Consider the following 18430-nt stretch of genomic DNA (forward strand, 5'->3'; position numbering starts at 1 on the left):
ACAGGCTGGAGCCTGCTTCGGATTCTGTGTCTCCCTCTCTCTCTGCCCCTTCTCTGCTCATACTCTCTCTCTCTCTCAAAAATAAATAATAAAGATTAAAAAAAATTTTTTTTAAATACAGTGAAAAACACCTTACAATACAAAAAGGGAGAAGACATTAAGAGAAATAGCTCCCAAATAAGGTAACATCAGAGCTTAATTTTGAAAAATACTTGAAGCAGACCATAAAAAGGAATGGTAATAAAAGTGTGAAAAGTAAGACTCAAGAAAAAGCAAGTGGTTCAGGAATCCCTGGTGAAAGCATTCAAGAAAAGGGCTGAGAAAAGAAGCTAGATCAGGAGGCAGACTGTATAACATGTAACAGAGTTTGGGTTTTATAAGGCCAGTGGAGTGTCAATTGAGGAATTAAAGCAGTGTTGGGATATAGATTTCTATTTTATAGGATCAGCATGGTTGCACTGCAGAGGATAGAGCAATCTTTGTACAAAATTAGGCAAGGGGACAAGAAGCTATTAGAGTAACTGGGTAAGAAAAGATAAGGACAAAGGAAATATAGTGAGGCAACAGAATGAAAAATAATTTAAATCTACAGGATCTGGCAAAAAAAAAATCAGTGGTTGGTGAGTGAAAAGAATAATTGAGGATGATTTTAAGATATATTATTTGGAAAACTGTGAAGAGAAAGAAATTTTTAGAGGAAAGGAATGAATTTAGTATTATATGCCCTAAGTTTGTGATGCCTGGGAGACCTTCAGATAAAGACAGTATTAGCAGTGTTATATATCAATCTGGAGCTCAGGAGAGGAAACCTGAATTTGGAGATTTGGGAGGTGTTGGTATGATAGTTGAAATGATAGGAAGAGATGAGATTAAATATGGAACATGTAGTAAGAACCTCTTCTGTAACAGCTAACCTGAAGATCGAATCTGGGGAATACAAACGTTTAAATAAGAGGGCACTGAAGTCACCAGACTAGAGTAGCCATTGAGACAGAAGGAAACCCAAGAATGAGAGTCAAGCCTTTCTCTTAAAATAGGATGATCAACAATGTAAATAATACAGAGTTTTAGCTAGGATGAGGATTGGAAAAACTGTGTTAGCATCCTGCTTGGGTTTCACTGGACCTGATGACCTCTCTTCTGGTGACATCTAATGCATTAAGTCGGGTAATTTATGGGCAATTCTACCCCTTTCTTGCCTATCTCTACCTATCTTTTGTTTAACTTTTATACTTTTCTTACGTCTTTATATTATTTCTAAAATGGAAGTGCTTCTATCTCAAAAGACCTGTCATGATTAAAAGAAAATTTAAGGGATTTCCTTTGTAGAACATTATTTGTGAAGACTTTTAGTTCATAATTAGCCAAAAGTAATCAGCATGTACGACAAATGCTCTGGGACTATGTATTAAAAGCAAATTATAAAATGATAACACAGTGTTCGGTCAAATAAAAGATAGCTATTTTTCATGAAAACAATTCTCTTTTGATTGTGCTTAAAGGAAGGGAAAATAAAACATTTTTTAAAAAAGTGATTCATAACTTCATTCTCTTAGCATTCTTATTGAGATGAAAATGAGCAAGAGAAAGAGAGAAGAATGTATAACGTTATAACTGCTTATTTTTATATCAGTTACACAGCATTACCTTTCCTTTGCTAACATTTTGATGTAAATATGTTGTCTTCATTTTGCATAAAGGGGAATTGAGGCACAGAAATTATAAATTCTCCAATAGTTAAGACCTGGCTAAAATCAGCAGATAATGGTGTGACAGGAGAAAGGAAAAACCATCAGGTAGCAAATAAAATTTGCCAGCTTGAAATATATGCTCATCTAAACCTTTTGAGTCAAAAAGAGCAAGTATTCAAACAGATCCTGGCACTTCATAGTTTCCCTGGGATTCTTGGAACTAAGCATTTAGTTCCTTCTTTCTTTCTTTCATTCAACACATACTTTTAAATACATCCAACATTCCAGCATTGTGCTCAGTGCTGGATTATGTGTAAGTGAACAAGTTTCATGTGGTCACTGTCTTTTTCGAGCTTATCTGCAGCTCATTTCATGGATATATAATTATCTATCTTCAAAAATCATTGGCTTCTACACCAGGGAAGAACACATATCATTGAATTTAGGACTAGGGCTATAGCCTGGCCTTTGCCAAGTACTAGCCACAGAGACATAAGACCCTTTTCCTAGGAGACTTAAATTAAGCAAAAATTGACAATCTTAAAGATTTATGGTACAGATATCACCCTGGGTGATACTACTGGAAATTAATGCATTTTATAGTCCTTTGTTCATTGTTCCCTTTATTTTTTCAAAATAACAAACATTTTTTGTTTTGTTTTGTTTTCATCAAAATAAGGATGCAAAACATAAAGTTCCGCTCTCAAGTAGCTCACACTAGGGTGTGAGACACCAGAGTATTAACAGCTAGTTACACTCCAATTACAGAGTATAAAGTATGTAATTTTTTTCTAAATATACACTAGCAAAGTAATTAAAGTTCTTATTATGAGGGTCATACAACACAGAAGAGACTTCAGGAGCAGGTTAAATTGATTGTGGAATGAATAGAGGTATAGCAGGTAGGGAAGGGTGCAAATGGGGCAGGAAGAAGAAAGAAAATAGAACCAAATAATAACTGGCATTGCTTATAAAACTGCCACACTGCAAAAATGATGGGACACATTTCATAATAATAATTGATGGTCAAATATAATATGAGCAAACAAGCTTGGAATTGATAGAAAGAGAACAATGAATCAAAAAGGTCTGAGGTTTCAGTCTCAAGTAAGTGGATAAGTAATGATTAACAATAACAAAGGGTAGGTTTAGTGAAGAAAGATAGTGAATTTAAGATAGAGTAGATCTGTATCTGTATCTTTTTAAGTTGTATCTGTATCTTTTTAAGATACAGTAGATCACAATCATATTATGTCATATTTTTACCTCAATATTGTTATCCACTATTTTAATGGAAGACATTGGAATAGTGTAATTTTACTTTTATATGATCAGGCCCGGTGTAGTAGTAGAGAGTTCCGCATTCTTGAAAGACTTGGAAGGAAATCCTATCTCAGCTACTAAATAACTATGGAATCTTGAGAAATTCACCTCAACTCTATAAAATCAGAGTTCAGATAGGTATAGTGGTCAGTCAAGCAACGTAAATGAGCAGTCAAAATGAAGCCAACTGGATGAGGCAGTGATGAATTGGACACTTACGTCCCATTACAGAAGTCAACTATAAGTCATCTCTAGATAATTGTTACCCAGCATGAATATAAGCCTAGTCTTAAGGAAAGATTTTTATGTGATGTTTAAATATTGACAGCTAACTAAATCATACACACTTTCTACCAGTGAGTACATGCACTTGATCAATGGTATTGCTATGCTGACTTGTTTTCTGCCACTTTAGAGACGTGAGGCATCTTCAAATCTCTGTCTGAGGTGTGAACAATCTATTTGACTTTGCAATACACATATTATTTATTAGCCTTTTTCTACATCCCTCATAGTAACATCTTCTTTAAGTTAAAAATCTCTTAGAAAAGAGCATCTGAAGAGTATTTTGAACAAAAACCTTTCAAAGTTACAAGGGAGGGTCAAGTTGAAAATGAACCTACTAATGGGAACAGTGTGCACAGTCTGGTTTTAAGTGCTTCAATTAAGATACCTGAGAGTAGGATGTATTATAGGATTTCAAATTTTCTGATGTTCATTTCAGGAAAGGCCCTTTTTAAAAAAATTTTTTAACGTTTATTTATTTTTGAGAGAGAGAGAGAGACAGAGCAAGAGTGGGGGAGGAGCAGAGAGAGAGGGAGACACAGAATCTGAAGCAGGCTCCAGGCTCTGAGCTGTCAGCACAGAGCCCAATGCAGGGCTCAAACTCACAAACTGTGAGATCATGACCTGAGCCCAACTCGGACACTTAACTGACTGAGCCACCCAGGCACCCCTGAAAGGCCCTTCTTTTTAATGCTAAAAATTTTAGCTGTGTTTAATCCCTGCAGTGATTAGGCCAGACTCTCCATCAAAGACATAGTATGTTTGAGCACGCTATACAACTATATTTAATACTCCTAAGGATGCTCATTTTTGCACATCTAATAATTATAACAACCGCAATTAACTGAGTCCTTATCCAGTGCCATGCATAATCCTAGATGGGAATTTTTCAAACTGCCATCATGACTAAAATTTTTTAAATGAACTGGAATAAAATTTAAAAGAGCAGAAAATATCAAACTGCATTTCAGAAAGAAGTTGTATTTCTCAAATTTTTTTTTAAGTGATAAAGAAGTGTGTATGTGTACACAGAATCTGAAGCAGGTTCTAGGCTCTGAGCTGTCAGCACAGAGCCCAACACAGGACTTGAACCCACAAACTGTGAGATCATGTCCTGAGCTGAAGTCGAATGCTTAACCGCCTGAGCCACCCAGGTACCCCTGTGTTTCCTTTTTGTAGGTCATGGTCAAAAGAAATATCAAAATCTCTGCGCCAGCTACTTCAGATCTATTTTTTTAAACCGCAACACAACAGTTTAAATAGATGTTAGTACTCCAGTTTTACATACAGAGAAAGTAAGACACAGACAACATAAGTGACTTGTCAAATGCTACAGGAACTATTACGTGACCAAATTGGAATTTAAGCCCTTAATGGTTGATTACCAAAGCCTATATTCTTTCTCCTGTAAGACATTAAAGTAGAAAGTGGAGTTTCATTGGCACAAGATGATACTTACTCGTTCACTGGAGGGGTTGATTACTTGTGGTTGGTTGATTTTTTTTTCCTTCTACTTTCAATTGTTGAAATAATTGCTTACAAGGAAACTGTTAAAGTAGTATTTTAGATTTCCCAGGACAATCTGACTGTAAGAAAAAATAATTTAAATATTGGCTAGATAAATATACCACATGTAGCTTTTTATTATTATGTTTGGTGATTTGGATCTTAAGTGCTGCTTCCTTTAATTACTAGCTATTTTTTCCTATAGGTAGATAGTGATGAATTTAATATTTCCTTCATCAAATCAAATGAAGAAAATAAGACCATAGAAATTAAAGATTTGAAAATATTCACAAGGTATTCTGTGGTAATCACAGCATTCACTGGAAACATAAGTGCTGCATATGCAGAAGGAAAGTCAAGTGCTGAAGTGATTGTTACTACTTTAGAATCAGGTGAGGCATGTTTTCCATCATTGCTAAAAATGGACAGATTTAAGTGTGTTTCTTAGAGTTTCTCACACCACCCCCTAAAAAAGGATACGTGTCACAAGAAATTTTTAAAGTGTATGAAATACAAAATATAAAATTGAGTGATCCACTGTAATTGACAAAAGTGAAGTTTTCTGTTTACGTTTTTTAGGCATAGTGGAGTTGTGGAGAATAATCAGTTCTTGGAAATACAAACAAATTAGCTCATGATAATGTACTGAATTCTACTTTTTATACTTATTTAAACACAAATATTTCAGAAATTGAGTTACCTTGCCTATTTTCCAACAGTCTATGGCCACTAATGCTTCATGTAAAATTCTGTCCATTATTTCTGTCCATGAATTAAATGCACATGTAAGTGATAATACTCTATCATTATGTATCTGGAATTCAAAATTAGAATCCAGGTCATGCTTACCATATCTGTTTTCTTCACCTAATCAAATGACATGTTTTATTATATAACCTATTTAATAAATGTCAGAATCCATACAGATCATACAGATTTCCTCAAGTTCCTCCAAACAGGGTCTGAATGAATAAGATTATAACCAATAGGAATTAAGTGTGGAAAGTCAGCTTCCCAGAACTTGTTGCCCTGTCCTCCTTCAGACTCCTGATGTTCTTTGCCACCAGATATATCTTTGGAAAGAGCACATGAAGGGATGTGTTGCTATAGTTTTTTTGTTGCTATCTATAAGGTAAGTATAGGAGGTAAAAAATGTTTGCAGCTAGTCTTTTCATTGTGCTATATACTCTATTGTCTATAAAATTATGGTTCTACATTAAAAGATAACATCTTATCCTCAGCACCTAAAATTTCATGTTTCCATTTTGCTGCCACATATATTCCAGATATCTATTTTTTATGATACTTTTACACTTCTCCCTCATCCTACCTGTGAGAAAAGATGTTGCTGAATTTATTCCCACTCATACCATAAAGCACTGATTGTCAGATCTTAATGTGCTACCTCTCCCAAAAATTTTGTAGTTTAATAAATTACTACTAAACCTCTAAGAGTAGAATTTGAGGTGTAAAATAAAAGATATTTGGAGAATAAGAAATTCTTTCCAACATTCAGAGAATTATTTCACTTATCCAACCTTAAAACTGATCTGATTTTTAGAGAAGTCTCTTATTAAAATATTTTATATCATATAAATGTATACAAGCAAATGTGAAAATAAGTCTTAAGCCGATTTAATTTTTACTTTAGTTATGCATTTTTCCACTTAAAGTGTGATATTTGGCACTATAACATGTTTATCTGTTTCTCTTTTTTTCCTCACTGTTATGTATTTACTTGTTTTTTTTGCCTGCTACAGGACACTATCTATAGAGATATTTGCCAGATGATAAGAAATAAATAAAGATAATAAAGCTTAAGCATCTGAACTATTGACAGTCAAGTATTAACAGCCTTCTTCATAGGAATTCCTTCACTTAGTATGGAAGATATGTCCATTTCAATTTGGTCAAAGTAGACAATTCATGCAATCAGTCACTTGTATAAAGCACACTAATTATGCAGCAAGAACTAATTACTTTATTCATAAATTGATTTTATCTTCACGTGTATCATTTTCTTTCATGATAGTTTACTGATACTTAGCTGCTATATGTTAGGCTAATTTTTATCACAAATAAAATGGAATATCTAAAATATATAAAGAACTCTCAAAACTCAACACTTAAAAGAGGTCCAATTATAAATTGGCAAAAGACATGAAGAGACATTTCACAACAAAGGAGATAGAGTGGGCAACTAAACTCAGGATAAGATAGATTTTCAACACCACTAGCTATAAAGGAAATGCAAATTAGGACCATAATGAGCTATCGCTGTGCATCTACTACAACAGATAAAAGAGTAATTTAAAAAAGGGTGATGGATGGGGCGCCTGGGTGGCTCAGTCCGTTGACTGTCCGACTTCGGCTCAGGTCATGATCTCACGGTCCGTGGGTTTGAGCCCCACGTCGGGCTCTGTGCTGACAGCTCCGAGCCTGGAGCCTGCTTCAGATTCTGTGTCTCCCTCTCTCTGACCCTCCCCTGTTCATGCTCTGTCTCTTCCTGTCTCAAAAATAAATAAAACATTTTTAAAAAATTAAAAAAAAAATAAAATAAAAATAAAAAAGGGTGATGGTGCCAAATTCTGGCAAAGATGCAAAGAGACTGGTTCTCCCCTTCATTGCGACTGGGAATAAAAGAGGGTACAGCCACACTGAAAAATAGTTTGGCAACCTTTTATAAAACCAAACATGTACTTAGAGCACATTACCTAGCAATCATACTCTTGGGCAGTTATCACAGAGAATTAAAAATGTATGCTCACACAAACACCTGTAAATGAATGTTAATAGCAGGTTTATTAGTAATAACAAAAACTAGAAACAACCCAAATGTTTTTCTGTGATTAAATAAACTTTGATGTATCCACAAAATGAAACACTACTCAGTAATAAAAAAAAATAATAATAAAAAAAGAGTGAACCATTGATACATACAACAACTTTGATGGACCTCAATCATTATTCTGTTATTTTTCTTAAAAGGACAGAACTCTGGAGGACAATGGTTAGTGTTGTGGGGATGCATGGAGTGTAAATACAAGGGAGACCAGGGGGAAGTTTCTTTATGGTGCTGGAATAGTTCTGTACCTTATTTCTGGTGATGATTGCAGGAATGTATACATGGAATGAAATTGCACAGAACTGCACACACATTTATGAAAGCATGAAAAAATGGTGAAATCTGAATACGATCTGTAGTCTAATTAAGAGTCCTGTACCAATGACAATATCCAGGTTTGATATTAAACTACAGTTAGGTAAGTTGTCACCACTGGAAAAAGCTGGGGGAATGTTCCAGGGGACTATATGTCCCATTTTTTGCAACTTCCTGTGAGTCTATGTTATATTTAAATAAGAAGTACAAAAAGTCACATAAATGCCTTCTATATAAAAATAAATACATGTAAAAGTCAAAATAAATAAATGACCCAACTAACTGGATCACGATTATGATTCCTGTGACCTATAGATGTTGTTGATTCTGCTGTGTATTAGCCATTTTGCTTGTTTCCATAATATATATAGTTTTAAAAGTTTGTGTAACATAGTTTATAAACAGAAATCTAAGCAAATAATTTGTTTATGTAGATTAAAAAGAAGGGCACAATTTTAAAAACTTAACTGCTTAATATTTTATTTTAGTCCCCAACGATCCACCTAACAATATGACATTTTGGAAGATACCAGACGAAGTTACAAAATTTCAGTTAACATTTCTTCCTCCTTCTCAACCCAATGGAAATATCCAAGTATACCAAGCTTTGGTTTACCGGGAAGATGATCCTACTGCTGTCCAGATTCACAACCTCAGTATTATCCAGAAAACTGACACATCTGTCATTGCAATGTTAGAAGGACTAAAAGGTGGACATACGTACAATATCAGTGTAAGCATTTGTAGCTTTTAATTATTTACCTATTTTACAAAGTCAGTTTACAAACTCACCATTCAAAAATACTGAAGCTTATGTATACACTAGATTTCTTGTATCTTGTTGTAGGATTGTGTGAGACATGCCAACAGAAACTAGTATTCAGAGAAATGAAATTGCTTATTTCCTATTATTATACAGCAAGTACTGTGAAAACATGTAGATAACAAAAAAGTTTCTACAACAATAGTAGAAATCCAGAAATAAAGGAGAAAGAAAAGGCATGTTAAAAGTAAGAGAGCAGTGATAGAGATAGAGATAGAGAGTGAAGAGAGCAGCAAAGAGATAATTCTACCTAAAGGAAAGCTGTTAATGTGTGCTTATAAATGGAAAACGGAAAAGCAAATTTCAAAGGCAAAGGGCAGATGTAACTACATGTTTGAAATTCACGTGCATTTCATGTAACAATTACTAAAGCTAAGTATTTTACATCCTAATTCTAAATTATCCATTTTAGAATATATAGGTGTATGTTTATATACATACAAACAGACACATACACATAATTTATTTCAAAAATGTATTTTTGTGGCATCTATTGAAATTTTCAAATGGAATTATATGGTTCTGAATATCATCTTTTAATAAAGATAGTGTTCACGCTAAACCTTCAGGTAGCTTAGCAAACTACTTTTCCTACCACTTGTTTATGATTATTGTGTAATCATCAGAATACTGTTATTAATAATTTATATTCATATGTATGTTTTTCTCTGTATAAATTGTATCTGTATATCTGCATATCTTCATTTCTTCCTTCACTCACTGTGCTGCTAGGGTTCTTGTTGTATATCCCATTAAATGAACCACTACTGTGAAAGATCTGTTAGAGGGAGGGTGGTTAAGAGAATGAACTGATCTGGGTTCATATCCTGATTCTGCAGTTTGTTTCTGGGCAATTGCTTCAACTCTGTACCTCAGTTTTATTACCAGAAAGAAAGAAAGAAAGAAAGAAAGAAAGAAAGAAAAGAAAACAGTAAATTCTACTCTTGAAACTAATATTACACTATGTGTTAAAAACGGGAATTTAAATAAAAACTTGAAACAAAAAAAGAAAGAAAGAAAAAAGCAGTAATAGGAATAATGACTTCTTTTTAGGGCTTTGGTAAGGATTAAATTTATAGTTATGGGAAGTAGCGAGTGCTCCATCAGTTTTGCCTTTTGTAAATAAGAGAAAAAATTGAAATGAAACAAAGTACAATTAATTCATAATTTAAAGAGCAATAAAAAATTCTCTGTTCAGAAAATGCAATTTATAGCATCCTCAACTCCTAGGAATTTATTAGAAATGTATAATGTACACCTCTGTCTCGACCTAGTGAATCAAACCTGCATCTCTTCATTCAACAGGTTTACAAATGACCTCTTTGTACAATGCAATTTGAGTAGTGTTGCCCAACTTTTCATTTAGTATCTTACTTGAATGTTAGGTTATGCCACAAAGAAGCAAAAATAATGATGTGCACCATAATATCACTTTTCATTTTTAATACTTCTTTTCTTAAATTTACAACTTCAATAAAGGTCTCCTTTAGATATTTTTTAACCACATTGTCTAACCTTGGCTTATTTGTCATATCTACCACATCATATACATTATTATGGTTTTAATTCAATCAAAACATTCCCAAAGTATCTCTAGTGTAGAAGGGGGACACTAATTTAGAAAACAAGTTAATAAGTTCCAATAAACTTGGATTGTGTTTGTCAATGAACTTGGGCAAGAATAGAGTCTTTGTTTTATAGAGCAAAATAAAGTGAATAAAAGAAAATTCTGTATCTACAGCGTCCTAAGAATAAAGTTAATTGAAAGGATTCACATTTGTGTGAATCACCCTCTGTCTATACAAACAAGAATGTTTTATGTGTATATGCTACATTATGCAGGTTACAGCGTCGGACACTTTGGGGCAGGGGTGAAGAAGGGCATAAAGGCCAACTTTCAGAGGGATGATTTAATACAGGAAAACAAGAAGGTTGAAGGAATAGGATTTCATCTCAGAGAAGGGAAAAAAAACAGGGTCTTGAATATGGATTTAAAGGAAGCCAGAGTTACCTAGCTACAGAGAGAAGGAGCAGATGTTAGAGTAGATGAAGGAGTATAGATGTAGTGGCTTTTCTGTGTCTATTCCTTCTACAGGTTCACATTGAAGCCACATCCTTTCCTGGTCACTAGGACAGGGCTGTTTAGGTCACTCAGCCTCTGTTCTCAGGACTTAGTACTGTAAAATCAGTTTTAAGAACTACTTTATTATTAACATTCTTCCTATACATATTGTATTCATTTGAGTAAGTGCAAGAAAAGTATAATTAATAGACTATATGCAGTTGTTTTTAAAAATGGAAACATTTTAAATTACATATGACAATAATCAAAGTAGTAACAAGATGGTTCTCTCCTTTAGGTTTATGCGATCAATAGCGCTGGCGCAGGGCCAAATGTTCAGATGAGAATAACCATGGACATTAAAGGTACATACATGAGCTGTCTTCCTGTGAAATACTGTTGCCTTTTTAAAAAATAATTTTTTAAATTTAAATCCAAGTTAGTTAGCATATAATGTAATAATGACTCCAGGAATAGAATTTAGTGATTCATCACTTACATAACACTCAATGCTCATCCCAACAAGTGCCCTCCCTAATGCCCATCCCCCATTTAGCCCATCCCTCCACCCAACACCTTGCCAGCAGCCCTCAGTTTGTTCTCTGTATTTAAGAGTCTCTTATGGTCTTAATAAAAGAGTAATTATAATTAAATTCTGTAATTAGCATTAAGAATGTAGTCAAGCTTTTAAATGATGCACATGTGGGTGCCTGGGTGGCTCAGTCTGTTAAGCATCTGATTCTTGATTTCAGCTCAGGTCACAATCTCACAGTTTGTGGTATCAAGCCCTGTGTCAGGTTCCACACTATAAATAAATAAACATTAAAAATTAAGTAAATGATGCATATGCAGTAATAAGAGTACATTAAGTAATAAACACTGCTTATTAAAGCTATACTTAAAATGTATAAATAATAATGCAAATTATCACCTTAAATAAAGAGAGTGCCCACCTGCTATTCATCTTATATGTCTTTCCCTCTAAATTTAATGTTTTCTGAGGCAAATTTTATAGTCTGTTCATGTTCTTAATATTATTGAAAATTCATTGTTCAATTACCCATAACTAGACTTTGACTAGTTTTAATTAAATTCCTTGACTGATCTTTATCTTGAAAGTAAAATTATTTTCAGTTAATCAAATGGCGTTTACTGAACTACCATATATTGAACTTTATGTTTCTGACTATAAAGTAAATCTATCAATTCATTACTATGACAGGTATTGTTTATAGAAAATATAACTAAAATTTGGAGGCTCCCTGCCCCACACAAATCAATCCATGAAAGCCAAAAAAGATTGTTAAGAGGATTTTAGAGCTATTCAGGCATTCAGGATACTTTCTCTTCCAGACTGAAAACATATGTGCAAATATGCCATCTCTCAAAGCATCTGTAATAAAACCTGCAGAGAGATAAAAACTGAAGTGTATGGACCTTTAGTAGAATGCTTCTCTTTCTGAAGCAAAAAGTAACTTTTCTTAGTCTTTGGTAAGGACACCAGAGCACAGTGATTAAATGTTCTAGCGCTAGACTGAGTCTAGGGTCGAACTGCTGAGACTGAATCCTCGATTGGCCACTTGATATCTGCTTCACTTAAGGCAAGTGTCTTAACCTCTACAAGCCTGTCAAATGCAGATAATGCCGGGGCCTACCTCACAAATCGTTGTGAAGATTAAAAGAGATAATCTTTGAAAAACCCTTAGGACAGTTCCTGGAAACTAGTTCTATTAAGAATAAGAAATATTCACTATAAGATGAAGCTGATAAAGTTTATCTTTTAATCAATGGTAGTTTATATAATTGTAATATTATTTAAAAGTATTAAGATTTGCTTTTAATGACATACTACGTGCTTGGAATGTACTAATACATAGAGTCTTCAAAAACCTCGGCTATTTTACAAAATGACTTCAAAAAAGAAGTATGTCATACCATCTTAATTTCTTTTTGTTATTCAGTAGCAGACAGGTAAGTATGCAGGTAACAATAGGCTCATTACATTAATTCTTTAGCAGAACTTCCTCTCTCTGTTGCTTTGTTCATCCCGGGGTGAGGGATGAACTGACTTTCCACTTCTTAGAACAGATAGACTCATGATCAGTTGTCTAAAGAAAATATGTGAGTACTGGTGGCCATGGTGGGGAGCTAGAGAAATATTTTTTCCTAGTAATATGCATGATTGGTAGTGGTGACATGAAATGATGAAATAATAACAGTCTCCACTTGTTGGAATGAACACTGGGTGTTATATGTAAGTGATGAATCACTAACTTCTACTCCTGCAACTACTATTACACTATATGTTAACTAACTTGGATTTAAATAAAGTTAAAAAAATAGTAGTCTCATTAAATTTGCATTTGACAAATAATATCAAGTTGGATAGCCATGTCCAATGCCAGATTCCTTTAACTAGAAACCTTCTCTGAGGGACTCCCCAGTAGCCTGGCCGAGAGTTTCTCACCCCAAAACCTGAGGCTCTTGCTTCTGAACCCTTCATTTCTTCTTCTCATACGCAGGTACTAGACCTGTGATCTGTGGTCTAAAGGCCCTTGCCATCTACTCCTGTTTACTGTTCCTTGATTCTTCATGGATATTTCCTCCCATAAACTTCTTACACATCTAATGTTATAATAGTCTTTATATCTAAGAGGAGTGAGGTAAAGGATCAAGCCAAAAAGATTTGATTCAAATCTTGATATTTACCTTTTATAGCCATGTGACATAAGGTAATTTCCTCATTAATAAAATGGAAATGATATTGCCAATTTTATGGCATAATTTAGAGGCTTTAAAAATTAATAAATATGGAAATTGAAGTTTGAATAAGCAACTTGCTGTGCTCAAACAGCTGGTATACACATATAGCTATGAGATGAAATGAAACAAGAAGTGCTCCTACAAATACTGATTTGGGAGATATTTGTATGCATTGGTGATAAAGTATAAATTATCATGGCACTTTTGGAAATTATTCTGGCAATATCTTTTAAAGTTAGAAATATTCATATCTTGTGTTCCAGAAATTCTATTCTTGGAAATCTATTCCATGGAAATAAAAGGATCAGTAAATAAGGCTAAATATAAGTCTGGTCATTGCAACAAATGTTCAAAACCTGAAGGAAAAGTGAATTCCCATTATTAGATAAACGATTGAATAAATATGATGTTGTCACAGTATGATATGCAACATAGTCATTAAAAAGAATGAGTCAGCTCCATACTTGGTGACTTGAGAAGACTTATATAAGACATATTTAAGTGAAAAAACCAACATGTGGAGTGATTATAATACATAATATAGAATACATAATATATAATAAAGAATCCATTATCTATGACTTTATGTATTTTATATGGTTATGTGAACATGGAAAAAAATATGGGAGGACATCAGCCATATGTTTGGTGTGGATAACCTGGGAGAGATGCTGGCATGACTAGAATAGAAATTGATGAATCAGCTAAAGGAAATAAAAGAAGAGCCCACTAAAATATTAGTATGATTTAATCCAATTATAAAAATTATATGATTGAGAGCATATATAATTTGAATTTTTGTTAATATGTGAAGAGGAGTCAGATGCCTGAAAATCACACCCGAGTTCCATTATCTCAAGCAAGTCTGAAGTATATCATTAAACCATCAGGAGATAATAATTGCTAAACATCTGTTGTATTCAAACAAAACTCTGTTTCATTTGTTATTTGTGTTTGTCATCATTTTATCTGTAAATCACCTGCATGAAATGAGAATTTAAATTTTTTTTCTCCTCTTCAGAAACAAAAAATCAATTGCAGTGATATTTCTTCTTTGTTTAAAGCTCCAGCACGACCGAAAACCAAACCAACCCCTATTTATGATGCCACAGGAAAATTGCTCGTGACTTCAACAACAATTACAATCAGAATGCCAATATGTTACTACAATGATGATCATGGACCTATCAAAAATGTGCAAGTGCTTGTAACAGAAGCAGGAGGTATCAACTGTCAACCTGTCTCGTTAAATTTTAGAGTATGAATTGTTGAATGCTAAAGAAATTTCAGTTCAAAATTAGTAATATTAGGTTGACTACCAATTACCACACAACTGTTGAGCTTAACAGATTGCTAATATTATCATTAGTTATACTAACCATTAATTTATGCCTAAAGTACTTCAACAAGATAAGAAAAGGCATAGTTACAATATGTGATTTACCTTTTCCATATACTGATAGGATTGTTTGAATTTGGCAAGATGGAGTCTTGATAGGTTCTTTGGAGGTATGAACAGAAGAGTTACCCTTTACTGAGAGATGTTCTTTTCTGTACCTGAGAAGTCATCCTCCACAGCAGGCCTATAGATTCATTTGTGATGGGGAAAGATAGGATTTCCTGTTTATGTAGGTAGATCAGCTGAATTATCCCTGGTGGTTCATAGAGTGACAGATGTTGCATCCAGATTTTCCTCATGTAATTATAGAAACGTTCTTCAGAAATGTCAAAATACATTCATCTGTTACTTATAATTATTATCCTTTCTTCCTGAAAATAGCTCAGCATGATGGAAATGTAACAAAGTGGTATGATGCATATTTTAATAAACCAAGGCCATATTTTACAAATGAAGGCTTTCCTAACCCCCCATGTACAGAAGCAAAGACAAAATTCAGTGGCAATGAAGAAATCTACATCATAGGTGCTGATAATGCATGCATGATTCCTGGCAATGAAGACAGAATTTGCAATGGACCTTTGAAACCAAAAAAGCAATACTTGTAAGTATAGTTGGTGCTGACTATGCATAATGATAGCAAGCTAATTAACATCTTTCATTCATCCATCTGCCTGTCCTTTCATCTTTCTAGTAAGCACTGGGCATCCGTAATGTATCATGACCTAACACATGGTAAAGATCAACATGGTAAAAATCAACATGGTGAGATATTGTCCTTACATTCCATAAATGTACAGTTCTGTAGGGAAAGTAGGCATGCTTCAGAGTAATTATGAGTTGATATGGTAAGTGACAGAAGGACAATATGAAAAACATGTATTGGAGAACATGGGTAGGAGGATTTAATTCTTTCTGTAGAGGATAATGTGACTAACATAATATTTTGTGCTTTTCACCCATTATTTTGCAATACATGCTAATATATGGGTTTTAGAAATGCCATCCTAGTCTTTCATTTGATGACAGCTTCAGTTTATTGGAGTCATAACAATAACTTTCTCCTCTTTGTATTATCAAAACTCTGAGTTAGTGATTAAAATCCTTTAATCACTAATATCTTTAATCACTTTAATATCTATCATTTTGCAGATCATAATAATCTAATGTATTAAAAACCACTTCTGATATTCTGGATTTATTAAATGCTCTGTTAAATTAATCATTGGCTCCTGTTAAATTGACTATATTATTTTTTGTCATAAACTAGTTTCATGTTTGCCTGCTAGTTAAAGCATTATTAAATTCTTTATAAACATCCTAGGTCAAGTTAACATTAGAAAAGTAGAGAAGTCAGGCATTTGAAAAAACAGAATGCTCTATCATCTATTATTAAGTACAGTTACTTTGGCTATTACCTAAAATTTAACCATCATATATATGACAGCTATGAAAACAATATACTAAAAAATGTAATCTTTTTTATTTTGCATATTTGCAAATATGCAAATATTGTTTATTTTGCATATTTGCAACACAGACTCTTTCATATAATCAATAAAATCATAAAAATTTGAGGGGCGCCTGGGTGGCGCAGTCGGTTAAGCATCCGACTTCAGCCAGGTCACGATCTCGCGGTCCGTGAGTTCGAGCCCCGCGTCGGGCTCTGGGCTGATGGCTCGGAGCCTGGAGCCTGTTTCCGATTCTGTGTCTCCCTCTCTCTCTGCCCCTCCCCCGTTCACGCTCTGTCTCTCTCTGTCCCAAAAATAAATAAACGTTGAAAAAAAAAATGAAAAAAAAAAATTTGAGAATAGTAGAAATTAAATTGTAAAGTGAAACTTTAAGTTTAACATAAACTTTAACATAAGTTTGTTTTGTATTTTAAAATGCCTGGATATCTGTAGTTTTTAAGTAAGATAAATTTCAGTTGTCTCTGAATTTGTTAGAACCACCCATTATGTACCATTTTCTTTTTTTTATGTCATAAAAACATAGAAAGTAAAAATACAGCTGGGCACACAGCATTAAGAAGCATTTTTCTTAATTTGTTAACATGTGAACAAAATAAATTCTATATGACCATTCTAAATCTAGTTCACTGGTATTTTCAAAGGTAGTTGAGGTATAAGTTATACTCTATAAAGTATGTTTGTGTAATACACTTTCACACAGACATGAAATAATTCATTCTAAACAAATCCATGAGGAATGTAATCTACTTCATCTGATTAAGCTACTGGGACTGCTCAAGAGTCTGACCAAATTTTTAGTCATTCTCTCGTGTGCAGGATAATTATTCATCTCCCATAAAGATAGGATATATTGCTCTGATGGCAATTGATTTCTAAGTTTACATCTTGTAAATACATTTTCTTTTGAATAAAAATGTATATTTTTCATTGCTATTTGTTAAATTATTCATAGAAGAAAATCATATAGCATGCAAATTGTTGGTTTTTAATTTTTTTTATTTCATAGATTTAAATTTAGAGCCACCAATGTTATGGGACAATTTACTGATTCTGATTATTCTGATCCCGTTAAGACTTTAGGTAAGATATATTTTGTAATTTAATTTCACTGATAATCTCAACATGCTAATCACAGTTGTAACATTCATTAGCGAATATATTAATCCATGACTAATGTTCTCAAGTATAAATTCACTTCAAGGTTAATTAGCCTTTCAAAGGAAAAAATAGCATTTGTGATATTGTTTTAAGTGATGTATGATCCATCTATTCAAATCTGGACATAGATTTTAATATGGTATTGTTTCTATGCTGATGTATACTAACCTTATACTAAGCAAGTATTTACTTGATTGTTTAATATACAATCTTATATGTGAAACATTTTTACTTAATAAAAAAGAAAAAGATTTATGGAAATTTTCTTGAAATAATCCTAAAAACTAGAAAATTACCAGCCATTTTAAATTTTATTTTCTTTCTAACCAAGTCTTTCATGAGTTGTTTTCTATTATATCCATGTAATCAGGACTGAATAAAACATAAGTGCAATTTAGTCAAATGCAAGTATTCTCCTCCTCCTCCTCCTCCTCCTCCTCTTCCTCCTCCTCCTCCTCCTCTTCCTCCTCCTTCTCCTCCACTCCTCCTCCCCCTCACCTCCTCTCCTCCTCCTTCTTCACCATTATCATCTTGTAGGCTCTTTGTGTGTACTAACTGATGGACTCTTCATGACTGTCTTTTAATTTACATCAGTAGTTTTCAACCACAGTGATTTTATTCTCCAGGGGATATGTAGCAATGGCTGTAGCCACTTTTGGTGGTTACAATTATGGGTCCAAGCTACTGGCATCTAGTGGGCAGAGGGCAGGGAAGCTACTGAACATCCTACATTGCATAGCATAGCCCCTTCAGCAAAGAATTATTTAGTGCATAATGTCAGTAGTGCT

General features: G+C 33.7%; 1 protein-coding gene across 1 annotated transcript in view; it reads left to right on the forward strand.

Annotated features, from left to right (window-relative positions):
- PTPRQ (protein tyrosine phosphatase receptor type Q) overlaps window positions 1-18430 on the forward strand; it is a 229341-nt gene that overhangs the window by 153871 nt on the left and 57040 nt on the right. The window contains exons 29-34 of the mRNA XM_032593794.1: window positions 5011-5197; window positions 8454-8698; window positions 11149-11215; window positions 14678-14836; window positions 15394-15616; window positions 17491-17564. Coding sequence (XP_032449685.1) covers window positions 5011-5197; window positions 8454-8698; window positions 11149-11215; window positions 14678-14836; window positions 15394-15616; window positions 17491-17564 — 955 coding nt within the window. The remainder of the gene's footprint in view (window positions 1-5010; window positions 5198-8453; window positions 8699-11148; window positions 11216-14677; window positions 14837-15393; window positions 15617-17490; window positions 17565-18430) is intronic.

The sequence above is a fragment of the Lynx canadensis genome, chromosome B4 (genome assembly GCF_007474595.2).
Source record: "Lynx canadensis isolate LIC74 chromosome B4, mLynCan4.pri.v2, whole genome shotgun sequence".
Lineage (NCBI taxonomy): Eukaryota > Metazoa > Chordata > Mammalia > Carnivora > Felidae > Lynx > Lynx canadensis.